Below are 13,662 nucleotides of genomic sequence, written 5' to 3'. Positions count from 1 at the left end.
TCCGCCTGCAATGCTGGAGACACAGGAAGCTTGGGTTTGATCCCTGGGTCAGGAAGATCCCCTGGAGGAGGAAATGGCAACCCGCTCCAGTATTCTTGCCTGGTAAAATGCTATGGACAGAGGAGCCTGGTGGGCTACTGTCCAAGAGACTGCAAAGAGTCGGGATTCGACTGGGCATTCGGTGGCCATTAGTAGGGCAGTGGGCAGGGCTACTCTGAGTGTGACTTAGAACAATCGGCACGCGAGGCTTCACAGAGGATGCAGCTCAGCAAAGCACTGTTGAAGGGGCCGAAAATGGGGTTTCTTGAACGGTGTCCAGCAGGTCGGAGGTGGAGCTTTCTCTCACCTTCTTTTCCCTTTGTCCCCCGCCTCCGCCCCCCTCCACCCCGCCCCACCAAAAGACACTGAGAAGTCAGAGCCGTGTGGACTAGGTGGTTGAGGAATTTATTTAGGGGAGAATTAATCATATTTGTTCTTCCTCGGGGAGGGAGTCTTCAAACAATATCGAAGGGCACGGGAAAGGGAGAAGGTCTGGAGGGGTGGGGGAGGGGCAACAGCCGGACAAAATGGCAACACACGATCACAGGCACTACGGACGCCACAGACACAGCAGAGGGTGCAGGATAGGGGCTCCAGACCGGGCCTCCAACCACCCCGGGACGGACGGAAGCGGGTGTGGAGGGAGGGAGGAGGCAAGGGAAGCGGGGAGAGAGGGTGGGTTGGCCCCACAGACCCTCTGGCTCTGTCCACTGATTGCCTAGCCGGCCCATCTCAGGGTGGGCAAAAGTGTGTGCGGGGTGCCTCTCTCTGGATCCCACCCCTTAACCTCCAAGTCTTATTTCTTAGCTCTTCTGGGCCCCCTCAGTCCCCAGCCTTGGCAACAGATATTCCCCCACCCCTAACAAAACCCATCCCTCAGCCCCAGCCAAGCCTCTCATCCTACCCTCCCCACTGCCAAGCCCATCCACTTTGAAATATATTTTTCTTCACTGCTCCATTGCAGGGGCAGGGCTGCCCTTTTAGAAACCACCAGGCAGGCCCCGCCCCCACTATGAGCCCCCAGCTGTCTAGAATCCCGACCATGACCTCACTCCAAGTTTGGCCCATTCCTGAATCCCACTTCTAGGCTTGCCCTGCCCACTTTGGAATCAAACTCAGTCTATGGAAAGTTCCAAGTCACACCCCTTTCATAGATTCTGGTCCCAATCCGAGACCCGCCCTCTCTGGAGCCTCACCCACTGTCTAGTTCAAGCCCCACCCTCTCTAAAACCAGCCCTCAGCGTTTTTCTCTACCTGGTTCCCAGGTCCCAAGTCACACTCCTTCCTTAGAACTCTGTCCTACTCTAACCCCTGCCCACTGTGGGCCCTACCACTGCCTCACTCAAAGCTCCACCCCTTCTAGACCCCTACCCTCAGCCTCCTTCCAAGCCCCATTCTAGAATGCTGTAGGGCACCCCTCTTCTTGAGACTCCAAATCCAGTATGTCTGGAACCCAATCCATCTGCTGATTAGTCTCCTCCACTCCAGAGCTCCTCTCCAAGACCACCTTGGGTCCCAGGATCACCCAGTCTCCCCTCTTCAGTGTTGGATTTTCCCTAATGGCCCCTGTTCAGGAATTGCTGGAGGAAATCAAGGCCAGAGTCAGGAGGAGGAGAGGGAGAAAGGGGAGATAGTCTGAACTCACACCCACCCTCCCCACGCAGCCTTCTGTCTCCTCCCTGTGCCCCTTAAAGAGTCCCCCCAACCTTAGAGCACAGGGCCAGAGAACAGAGAGGGGCCAAAGGATGAAGGGGAAGGGGTAGGGGTAAGAGAAGGGCCCACTCAAGATCGAGTCCTTAATGCACAAGGGGAGTGGAGTGGGGGCAGGGCTTAGACAGATAAATAGATATTTATATATAATATATATATATATATAAACAGCAAAGACAGTTAAGGGTCTCCTGGCTTGAGGGGTGGAGACCTGGGGTGTAGGGGTGGTAAGTGGGGGCAGGCCTTCTCCTGAGCTCTTGCCTACCCATGGGGTCCTCCCAGGCTGCACTGACCTGTGGAGACAAAAGACACAAAAAGGAGAGGTGGTCCAGACACAGGTAGTGCCTTTAGGGAAGGGCTGGGCTGCTATGCCTCTGCCCAGGCTTTACCCTCTATCTGCCATGCCCTTCTTCCTTCCTTCTTCCTTCATTTATAGTCTTGGGATCAGCTTCATCCCAGCTGCTCCTGTTGGGAAGATATACCTTACCTGCACTAGATTAGGTACCAAAGAAATTATGGTTTCCTTTTGGATTGGTTTCCCCTAATCCAAAAACATCTGTTAACAGGTACTGGTCTCCTCATTGCTGAAAAACTACATTGAGCAGAGCGAAGATCCATATCTTTGTGGAGCTTACATTGTAGCAGGGGAGACAGAAAGACTTCAAACAATGACCATGATGTGTAAATAAGCTATCTAGTATGACATAAGGTGATAATAAGTGAAATGGAAAAACAAAAAGTAGACTGTGATGAGGGGGATCAGGAGTGCCAGTAGGGAAAGAAAGGTTGCTCTAGTAAGTAGGTAGTCAGAGAAGACCTCATTGAAGAAGTGACATTGGAATAAAGACTTAAGGAGGTGAGGGAATGAACCATGCAGATAACCAAGGAGAAATACATTCTGGGCAGGGAGCACAGCCACCAGTGCAAGGGCCCTGGGGTGAGACCACATCTAGTGTGTTTGAGGAACAGCAAGGAGATCTGTGGGGCTTCATTGGAGTGAGCAAGGGAGAGTGATAGAAGGTGATGTCAGAGAGGTAGGTAATGGGGTCACATAGGGCCTTGTGGACAAAGTTGTGAGGACTTCAGCTTTGACTCTGGATCAGGTATAAATCAAGGGGAAATTTTAAAATGATAGTAAAACGTTTCATGCTATGTTGTTTCAGTAAATGTTTCTTAACATTAGCAGTGCTCTGATTTATCTATGGCATGAATTAGTCATGGTGACATCCCCTAATCTAGTAGAAGAGATAGTAAATAAATATATAAACTAATAATTACAGACTGTGATAAAGAAAACATAGGGAAAGGTAAGAAAAGGGACTTGTAAGGAGTTGGCCAGGTAAGGTTATCATGTGTGTGGGTTTGAAACTCCAAGGAGAAAGCAAGTACCAAGACCATGAACTTGGACTGTGCCTGGCACATCGAGACGGCCAGTGTGGCAGGAACAGAGTCAGGGGGAGTGGTTGGGGATGAGAGGTCAGAGAAATGAGGGGTGGGGCTAGATTGTGTAGGGCCTCGTGGGCCATAGTGAAGGCTTTGGCTTTTAATCTGAGTGAGCCCCAGCAGAGATCTAAGTTCTGAGCACAGGAGAGCTGTGGCTTGATTTAGGATTTAACAGGGTTGTTCCCCAAGCTGTGAGCAACATATAATGGGAATGGGAGTGGAAACCAGTGAAGAGGTCCAGAGGGACAGTGTGAAGATTATAGATATATTTTGAAGGTAGAGCCAACAGGAATTTTTAATGAATTGTATATGAGATACTTAATAAACTCCTCCCTGCCCTTTCCATCCTGGTCAAGTGCCAGAAGCTACCTCCACCTGTGTTGCCACTTCCTTGCCTTCCCCTCTAACGCCATCAGCCTGTCTCTATTTCCCATTTTCCCCTCTCAGATGCGAGGGACATCTCGCTTCTCTTTAGGGTCCCAACAAGGCAGGCAAGACTTTCCAATGCCCCCTGCTTCGCTCCGCCCCGCCCCTTTCCTTCTTGGAAATTCCACACCACCCCCCTCATCTCCACGGTTGCGGAGAGGTGGCGGATCTGTCACCTCCTTCCAGATTAGTAATCGCTGACCTTCATGATTCAAGCCCATTTACCCTCATCATCCATTGGCCTTATAACACATAGGCTAAGACCCACCTCCTCTTCCCTCTTCGGCGCCTGCGCCCAGCCGACTTTCCAGTACGCAAATCCTCCTGTTATTCCTCCTTTCATTGGCTGCTCTGCCCGCTTCTCTCTCCTCCCTTCCAGAGCAGCACTTCCACCTCTCTCCCATTGGCTCTTCATTCTGCCTATTTTCAAAAGCCACTCTTCTCCTCTCCACCATTGGCTAGTTACTCGTCCTTAACATGTAGCTCCGCCTCTCTATTGGCGCCTTCAAACGGCCGTCCTTACTTGTCCAGCTAGCGTCCTATGTACATATTCTCCTGCCTCTTATTGGTTCGTTGACCCGCCCATCTCCTTTCCTGAACCCTCATTGGCCACCTCACCCGTCTGTCACTCACCAGACTACATCTGATTGGAGAAGGATGTGGGTGCGCCCTGAGGGCCGTAGCCTTGCTGCCCGTAGTCGCCCTGAGGCCCATAGCCACCGCCACCGCTGCTGGCCGGCTGCCCGTAGTCTGGCTGATAGCCGCCCTGGGGCCCGTAGGAGTCCTGGGGCCCGTACCCGCCGGGGCCCTGCCCGTAGCCTGCCTCGCCATAGGCGTCCCCGGGCGCTGGTTGCTTCTCGGGGGCACCGGGAGGAGCGCGCAGGAATGGGGCGGCCCAGCCTGTCTCCTTGAACACGAACCACAGGTTGCCGACCCAGAGCACTAGGTTCAGGAAGCCAAACACCTGCGGGGAGACAAAGCTCTGCTGTCATCTAGCGCCCATTGCCCTGGTGGTCCCGGGGATCACTGAGGCTGTTTGCATCGGGCTTGGATTCGCTGGCGCCCGGAGGGTGGTGGTTTCTGAGACCCTGACCCTCCGAGTCCCAGCACATGAATGTCTATGTGCAAAAAAATCACCTTGGTGGGGGTGATTAGAATTCACATTCCCAGGGATATATGTGTTTATGTATTTGCATATATACACGTTTATACATGTACAGAATGTAGTAAATGAATCTAATTTTGTAAGATATAGTAAAATGTTAAGCATAAATTTTTATTAAATATGTAGGCATAACACTAATAAACATACACACATATGTATAAATACATATGTATAAAGTACATAAACGGGATTTTCCAGGCAAGAATACTGGAGTGGGTTGTGATTTCCTTCTCCAGGAGATCATCTTGACCGAGGGATCGAACCCACGTCTCCTGTATTGCAGGCAGTTTCTTTACCACTAAGCCACCAGGGGCTTATGTATAAATACATATGTGTAAAGTATATAAATATATGATTTATACTAAAACAAAGATATGGAATTTGTATAAATACGTACAATGTAATTCAGTTTGGGGCCAGAAAGTAATATTTCTACTTTACAGTTGAGGAAACTGAGGCCCAGAGAAGCTAAGTGGCTGGTCTGATAGCCAGCAATTGACAGAAAAAAATGGGAACCTTAACATCTGTAACACTTGTATACGACTTACCATGTGCCAGGTCCTTTTCTAAGCATTTTGCATGTTATTATTCCACTAACCAACTTTGAAGCAGGACCTCTTGTTTTCAATTTATATGCTCAAACTGAGGTCTGAGAGACTTATCTATTGATGGTTACAGGTTATAGAGCTTGCAAGTGGCAGAACCGGGATTTGAGCTCAGCCTGACTCTGGCCAGTAGGGGGCGTCCAGATGAGAAACATTTCAAGTTATTCTTTTATTTTGCATGTAAGGAAACAGGTCCCTAGAGGGTACTCACTGAGTTGCCAGAGATTCTACATGACTAGGCTGAGCCTTGGATCCAGGACCTAACTGGACAGAAAATCTCATGTTCCCCTTTTGGGAACAGTTTGTAGTGTCACAGTGATTACAATTACTATCTCATCCTTCAAGGTGTTGTTGTTTGCATGCCTCCTCCAGGGAGCCCTCTTGGATTTCTTTGGAATTCTCCTCTCATTTTTTTCTCTCCACTACTCCCCACTCCCCATGCCAGATTAAGTTTCCCAGCCACCCTCCCCAGCTGGCCCAGCCAGCTTCCCAGGACTTACCACTGAGGTGTTGAGGCCAGAGGTCACAGGGTCCCTCAGCTCCTTGCATGTATTCCCTGGCTGGTGGCAGACATGCATCCCCTTAATAATGTTCTCTGGGTCTGTGGCCATCTTCACATCTGACAGCCCCTTGGCCCAGGCCGATGAGCTAACCAGCCACATGAAGGCAAACACTGCTGTGGCCAGAAAGTCCTAGGACAGGCAGGGGAGAAGGATACAGCACCATGAGTGGGCTGCTCCATGCTGGGCTGTGGGGCCTCCTCAGATCCCAGGCTTTCTTGGGAGAGGAGGGTCCCCCAGAAGAGGCTGTCTCTCCCCTGCCTTTCCAGCTCTTGAAGCCCCCAATGCTCACTTGAAGGTGGCCCTTCTCGCTTGGACGTGTGTGTATTTGTGTGTATATGTGACACAGAGGGTGTGAGAGTGTGATTGTGGTATGTGGGGGTGTGTGTGTGTGTGAGGAGGGTTCTTTGAGTTGGTTGTCTAATCTGTGGCAAGTAGTGTGTCTTTCCACTTATGTCTGAATGTGGGGATTTGTGTCATTTTTATCTGGAATGAGGGTGTATGAGTACGGCTGTATAGGAATCAGTGTGTCTGTGTGGTGTGATGGATGACAAGCATGACTGACGTAATGAACCTCTGTGTGCTCCTTTCTTTCATCTAGGCTGTGGGGTTTGGTGAGAGGTGGTAAGTTTCCAGGTGTCTGGGATTCCGTGTGGGCTGTAGATGTGTCCCTGTCACTCTATGAGTCAGTGTCTCTGATGCTCGTAGCAGCAGTGCTTGCGTGTGAGCCTGTCTGGAATTTGGTGCGGCCTGTGAAAATGGCTGCGTCCCCAAGGCTCCATGTCCCCTGGCCCCTGCATGCATGTGAGTGGCTGTGGGAACTCACCAGCATGGGCCCCTTGTTGTTCTCTCGGTACTTGTTCTGCAGGAAGATGTAGGTAGCCAGAGCCCCCATGGAGTAGAGGAAGGCAAACACGGCCACGGTGACAAAGAATTCAGCTGATGAGGAGTAGTTCCCCACCAGGAAGATTTTTTTAGGGTCCCCTTGGCAGGTGGGTGCCTCAAAGTACACTTCGTGCAGCCTGTGGAGAGAGGTGGGCAGGTGTGGCCTAGGCCCTAAGAACTCCCTTCCCCTCCCCCCTTCCCAGTCATGGGTCCTCCCAGATTCTGACATGGTCCCAGGAAAAGGAGGAGATAACCATTCACGAGCACCTACTGTGTACCAGTCACATTTCATTATTTGTTGCTGTTTGGCTTTTATGGTTGCACCACAGGGCTTGTGGGATCCTAGTTCCCTGACTAGGGATTGAACCCTAGCATAGAGTCCTAATCACTAGACCACCGGGAAAGTCCTGCAGTCACATTTCAGTGATTGCTGAGAACGTCCCGGTGAATTAGGTGTTATTCAGCCCTCACTCCAATCTAGGCACTTTGCAGAACACACCAGGCACCCTCCCACCCTAGGATCTTTGCACTAGAATGCTCTCCTAGATATCTCATATCTTACTCATTCCATCTCCTTCAAGCTTTGCTACACTGGTCATCTTCTCAGTGAGGTCTTCCCTGATCTATTTAAAATTAAATCTAACCATTCCCTCCCAGCACTCCTTAGGCCCCTTCTTTGCTCCATTTTCTCTGTAACTGTGATACCCCTGGACATACCATGTATGTTACTTTTTCCCTTGATTTTTGCTGTAAGCACAAGAGGGCAGGGCTTTTCCCTTGGTTTTGTTCACTGTTATGCCCTTAAGTCTCGGAACAGTGCTGCCACATAGTAGGCGCTCAATAAGTATTTATTAAATGAAATATGTGGAGGCAGAAACAGAGGCTTCAAGAAACGCATTGACTTGCCTAAAGTCACACAGCTGGCATGGGAATGACAGAATTGGGATCTGAATCCTGTGTTTTCCCCCTATGTCATGTTGACTCTTCTCTCCACCTCACTTCAGGTCCTCAAAAGAAAAACAAATGTGTACATAGCTGAGGAGAGCCCAGAGACTACAAGATAGGAGGGGACGGACAGAAAGATGGGAGGGTAGAAGGGATGCAAGAACGGGATGGGTGTATGTGAGGTGTGGGTGGGGCGGGTGGGGACAAACTGTGAAGACATGTGGTGTGAGGGAAGAGGGGTCATAAGGAGGAATGTGTGTGGGGAGAAAGACTGGGGTGACGTCCCTGAGCTCCGACCTCAGGTTGGAGGGCAGGATCCTGAGATAGGCAAATGGTGCCAGTGCCCTTGTATAGCAAAGCTTAAATGTATTGATCAGCTCTAAGCATTTTACATAATTGCCTCTTTTAAGGACCCTCCCCCACAATTCTCTAAAGGAGGCATTATTATACCTGTTTTACAGAAGAACAAACCAAGGCTCTGCAAGACTAAGTTACTTATCCGGGGCTGCAAGGCTGCTAAATGATGGAGCTAGGAGTTGGGTCTGGTTTGAGTTTTTGGGTTTCTAGGGGGAATGAGGAGTCCTTAAGGGGGGTTATTGGGGCAGTGGCAGGGTTGGTCAAGGGGAACACAGGCTAAAGATTTTTTTTCCCTGGCAGACTTGTGGGTAAAGGGCAGATCCTCAGGACCTGAGGCTCTAGGCATGGGAGGTGTTGGGGGCCACAGATTTTTGTGGCCTTCTAGATTCCAAAGTATCCCATGCTGCAACCCCTACTCCTTCCCCAAATTCCCTTGGCTTCTGTGAGCTGGTGGATCCCTGGTTGCCATGTCCCCTCCCCAGCCTCTCAGACCATGCCTCCCTGGCACTTTTCTTTTGATTATTGCTCAGGACCACTGCTGGACTATCCTCTCTTCAGTCTTCCCTCTCACCTTGGATGATCTCCTGAGCCTACATTTACCCTTAATGCTCAAAAATCCCTAATTTCCAACTCAATCCCTGACCTCTTTCCTGAGTCCTTTAAACTTCTTTATTTCCCTTATTTCAACAAACACTTATGGAGTGCTTATCGTGTGTCTGGCACTGTGCTAAGCATTTTACAAGTATTAATTCACTTAATATGTATCATAACCCTATAGGATGAGTATTATTATCTCCTTTTATGGATGAAGAAATGGAGACCTGGAGCAGGTATGTGTCTTGTCCTAGTAGTGGAAGAGCCTCAGGAGCCTCCATTGAAATTGTTCTTGTAAGTCCCTGTCTTTCCATGGCTAGGAGGGAAGCCTCTCCATTAGGGCAGCCACTTTGCCTGCTTGTGCTCACTCTCGTGTACCTAGCATCCAGCATACGGTGAGAGCGCAATAATTTTTCGAACTGCTTAATTGGGTTTAATCCTTCCCTATGGCTAAGCAGCACCCCCTCATTATTCTCTATTTTAAGACCCTGCAGGAGGATCCCCTCCTTGGATTTCTCCCAATTTGCAATTATCTTTATTAATTTGTTTATTTGTTATAATGTTGGCTCCATAAGGTAGCTTGGTCTGTTTTGTTCACTGTTTTATCCCCAGCACTTTGAGCAGTACCTGACATAAAATAGGTTCTCAAGAAATGTATATGGAATGAATGAATGGGAATTAAATAATAATATTGGCTAACATTATTATCCTATGGCATTAAGGATACATATATATGTGTGTATATTTATATCTATATCTATATCTATATATATATATATATAATTTTGAATCTTATTTATTGCTAGTCTCCTGTCCCTCCCCTTCACTAGAACATAGCCAGAGGGCAACAGCCTATGCCTGTCTTGGTCACCACATGTCCCAGATGTCCAGAGCAGTGCCAGGCACAAGGTAGGTGCTCAGTGCATGCGCAGTGACCTGAGTGGGCGTGGTCTCCCGAGGTGCAGGCTGGGCAGGAGCCTCTGGGGTGGAAGTGTCAGCCAGTCCCAACCCCCCACCCCCATCCCAGGCCTGTCAGGATCCCAGGGGTGGGCTAGAGTGGGGGCACACCTGAAGGGGTACTCGAATTCGACCTCGATGTTGAGGTCACTCTTGGTCTTGTTGGCACAGTCCACACTCAGCTGGAACTCCCCACTGTAACTGCCGCATGTGGCAAAGGCGAAGATGGCAAAGACCTTGGGCAGTAGGGGTGGGGATGGCCACAGTGAGCCTGTGTGCACGTGGGATGGGGCTGCCCTCCTCTGGACAGATCAGGACCCAGCATAGGCAGCAGCAGATGGACTAGTCCCCACCCCCACCCCCTAATCAGGGCTCATGGGGCCCAAGGACAAGCTGATTAGAGGGGTGTGACTATCTCTTCCAGTCTTTCTCCCACTGTCTCTCTTGGGCTCTACATCTCAATAATGCTCTGATTCCCCTTGTTCTGGCTCAGTCTCTATTTCTCTCTCTGTGTCTCTGTCTCTGTCTCTCTCTCTCTGTATTCTGCCTGTCTCTGTTGTCCTCTGTGTCTCTACTTCTCTCAGTCTCTTTCTCTCTCTCTATTTCTCAATGTCTTTGTCTTCCTCAAATATCTCTGTCTCTCTGTTTCTCTCTCTACTTCTCTAGTATCTATGTGTGTCTCTTTCCGCCTCTTCTCTCTCTCTATCTATATCTCTCTCTGAATGTATGTCTCTGTGTGTGTGTGTCTTTCTATTTCTTGATCTGTCTCTAACTCCCTGCTTTGTCTCTGACTCGTTGTCTCTATGGTGCTCTCTCTATCTCCCTCCTGCCTTTCTGTTTATCAATTTATCTCTTTCTCTTTTCCCAGTGGGTCTCTTCTCCTTCTATCTCTTTCTCTTCCCCACCCCACTTTTCTTCCTCTTCCTGTGTCTGTTTCTCTTTGCATCTCTGTTCATCTTTCTCTGTCTCCCATTTCTTTGTCTCTTTCTCATCTCTATATCTTTTTTTCTGGGTATTTCCATCTCTGTCTCCATCATTCCTGATCTCTCATTCTCTCTGTCTCCTTCACTGTCTATGGGTTTCTCTGGCTTTGTGTCTCTCCCTGGAGCAACCAGCTTCAGGCTTCACCTCCCTTGCCCCTCTCTCACCTCAGGAGAGCAAGTAGCACATCACAATATTCCACTTCATGATGTGGGTACCCTTGGCCTTATGTGATGTTACATCACGGCCCATCCATTCTCTGGCCCCAATGCCCTGGGACTTCGCCCTGGAGCCCAATTTCCCCATACCCTTTGCCCCCCACCCACCCATCTATTCCTCCCTCTCCATCCATATTCCACCTCTGCTCTTCCGAATCCCAGTACCTCCCTCTTTCTCCCCACAGCTCAGACCACACTCACCCATTGCAGCACCTTCACGAAGCCGAGGGGCTCCTTGACCACCCGGAACTGACCCCCAGCCACCAGCTGAGGAGAGAATTAGTGGGGAAGGGTGGGGTTGTTGGGGATGGAGAGGGAGGTGAGGGACAAGGCCACCAGGCAATAACCCCTGGGGATAAGGCATGTGATCTCGGGGAGAGAGTGACATTTGGAGAGAAGGTGAAAAGGAGAAAGCGACACTTTGGGGAAGGTGTGAGCTCAGGGTCTCTGAAGAAGATCCCTGGGGTTCAGGGAAGTGGGGAGATAGATGGAAGAGGGGTTCAAGGGTGAGGAAGATGGAGATGGAGTTAGGACTAATTAAGGAAGGAGAGAAGGTTTGAAATCGTAAAGATGAGTCAGATGGCAAAGGGGATCAGGTGGAGAGAGTGAGGAAGGAGTTGGGGTTCATTAAGGTGGGGGAAATGGTCTTGGATGGTGAAGGTGAGTCACAACAGGGAGGGAGTTGGGTTGGCTAGGGTGGGGGAGGGGTCTGCAGCGGTAAAGGTGAGTCAGATGATGGTGGTGGGGTGTCTGAGATGATGAGGATGGGGAGGGGTTAGTCCTGGTTAGAGATGGGCGAGGTTCTAAGGTGGTGAAGAAGAGCGCGATGGCAGAAGGTCTGGACTGATTAAGGTGGAGGAGAGCTGGGACATGGCTTCACTGTATATATGCCGGGGGAAGGGAGACTAGGGGTTTGGGAGAAGCGAAACCGATCGTCCCCCTTGGTCTGCTCTGGGGGAAGAGGTGGTCGTCTACCAGGGTACCATCTGGAAGGGTCTGGAAGGGGCAGGTGTCAGCCCTCCCTTGCACCCCCGCCCCCACTCCTTCTGTCGCTCTATTTCCTAGCTCATCCGCAGCACCCTCCAATCTTCCTTCCATTCTCCCTTCCCTTCCCTCCTTGCCTATACCTTAGCTCTAAGACCCCTCTTCTTCCTCGCTCGCCTGTAAGGAAATGGCTTCTGGAGGCTCCCGCTGCGGCAGTGAGGACAGCCCTCGCTGCGGCAAAGGGCGCACTCCTTTTCTCCACCTCCCCTTCCCTCCCCTCGTCTGCCGCAGACCCCAGCCCCAGAGCCGGGGACCAGGAGTCCGCTGCTAGAATTCTGGCCACCACCTCTTAGAGTAGGCAGATTCACTGCGAGCCGGGCGAGGAGGCCGGGCAGCGGCGGGCTCTGTCCGCGGTGCTGGAACGCGTACCTGATTCACCACGTCCATGTCGGCCAGCAGCAGCATCAGCAATGCAGGGGGCGGGAGGCGCCTGCTAGCAAGGGCGGGCGCAGGGTGCGGCGGGGGTGGCGCGCGATCGTCGGAACAGCCCAGGCGGCCGCAGCTCCGCCCCTCGCACCCCCGCACACTCGCCAAGGGAGCCTGCGCACAGCGGCTGTGTCTAAATCTCACTGGTCGCCATTCCAGCCGGGAGGTTGGAACCGTGAGAATTCTCTGGGAAGGTCGTGATCTCTGAAAACACTGCTAGAGATCTGGGGAGGCGGACCGTTCCGTCCTACAGTAGGACAGTTTGCCAGCCCTTTACTGAATTTGTTGAATGTGTTCATTTATTTAATCCTTAGAACGTCCCTATGTGGTAGGGACCATTGTCCCCATTTTTATAAGTGAGGAAAATTAGTCCCCAGAGAGGTTAAGCGACTTGTATAACGTTACCCAGCTAGTTATTGACAGTGCCCAAAGTCCCTGCAATTTAAACATAGTTCCCCAAATCCCTGCAATTTAAACGTAGTTCAGGGTCTTGAGGGTTTCTTCTTTTCTGCATTTTCAGCACATTAAAAAACAAAACAAAACACCCCCCCACTCCCAACTATCTCCCCTGTTTCTCTCTTCCTTAGTCAAAGTGTTGCTTTGACTAAGGAACAACTTAGTCAACTCCCTACTCCAACTCTACACTTGTTCAGTTCAGTTCAGCTCAGTCGCTCAGTTGTGTCCAACTCTGTGACCCCATGAATTGCAGCACGTCAGGCCTCCCTGTCCATCACCAACTCCCAGAGCTTACTCAAACTCATGCCCATCGAGTCAGTGATGCCATCCAGCCATCTCATCCTGTCGTCCCCTTCTCCTCCTGCCCCCAATCCCTTCCAGCATCAGGGTCTTTTCCAATGAGTCAACTCTTCAAATAAGGTGGCCAAAGTATTGGAGTTTCAGTTTCAGCATCAGTCCTTCCAATGAACACCCAGGACTGATCTCCTTTAGGATGGACTGGTTGGATCTCCTTGCACTCCAAGGGACTCTCAAGAGTCTTCTCCAACACCACAGTTCAAAAGCATCAATTTTTCAGTGCTCAGCTTTCTTCACAGTCCAACTCTCACATCCATTCATGACCACTGGAAAAACCATAGCCTTGACTAGATGGACCTTTGTTGGCAAAGTAATGTCTCTGCTTTTTAATATGCTGTCTAGGTTGGTCATAACTTCCCTTCCAAGGAGTAAGCATCTTTTAATTTCATGGCTGCAATCACCATCTGCAGTGATTTTGGAGACCCCCAAAATAAAGTCTGACACTGTTTCCACTGTTTGCCATCTATTTCCCATGAAGTGATGGGACCAGATGC

General features: G+C 50.3%; 1 protein-coding gene across 1 annotated transcript; it reads right to left on the bottom strand.

Moving 5' to 3' along the window:
* Positions 1-428: 428 nt before the first annotated feature.
* Positions 429-12,392, bottom strand: LOC122690631 (synaptophysin). Its single transcript, XM_043897512.1, has 7 exons — positions 12,299-12,392; positions 11,087-11,152; positions 9,798-9,922; positions 6,775-6,970; positions 5,889-6,080; positions 4,252-4,582; positions 429-2,042 (listed from the first exon to the last, which is right to left on the bottom strand). The coding sequence occupies exons 1-6, from the start codon at positions 12,332-12,334 to the stop codon at positions 4,256-4,258; spliced, it is 942 nt and encodes a 313-aa protein (XP_043753447.1). The 5' UTR covers positions 12,335-12,392; the 3' UTR covers positions 429-2,042; positions 4,252-4,255.
* Positions 12,393-13,662: the final 1,270 nt, after the last annotated feature.

Source organism: Cervus elaphus, chromosome X (assembly GCF_910594005.1).
Source record: "Cervus elaphus chromosome X, mCerEla1.1, whole genome shotgun sequence".
NCBI lineage: Eukaryota > Metazoa > Chordata > Mammalia > Artiodactyla > Cervidae > Cervus > Cervus elaphus.
This window is presented reverse-complemented; position numbering and strand designations above follow the sequence as displayed.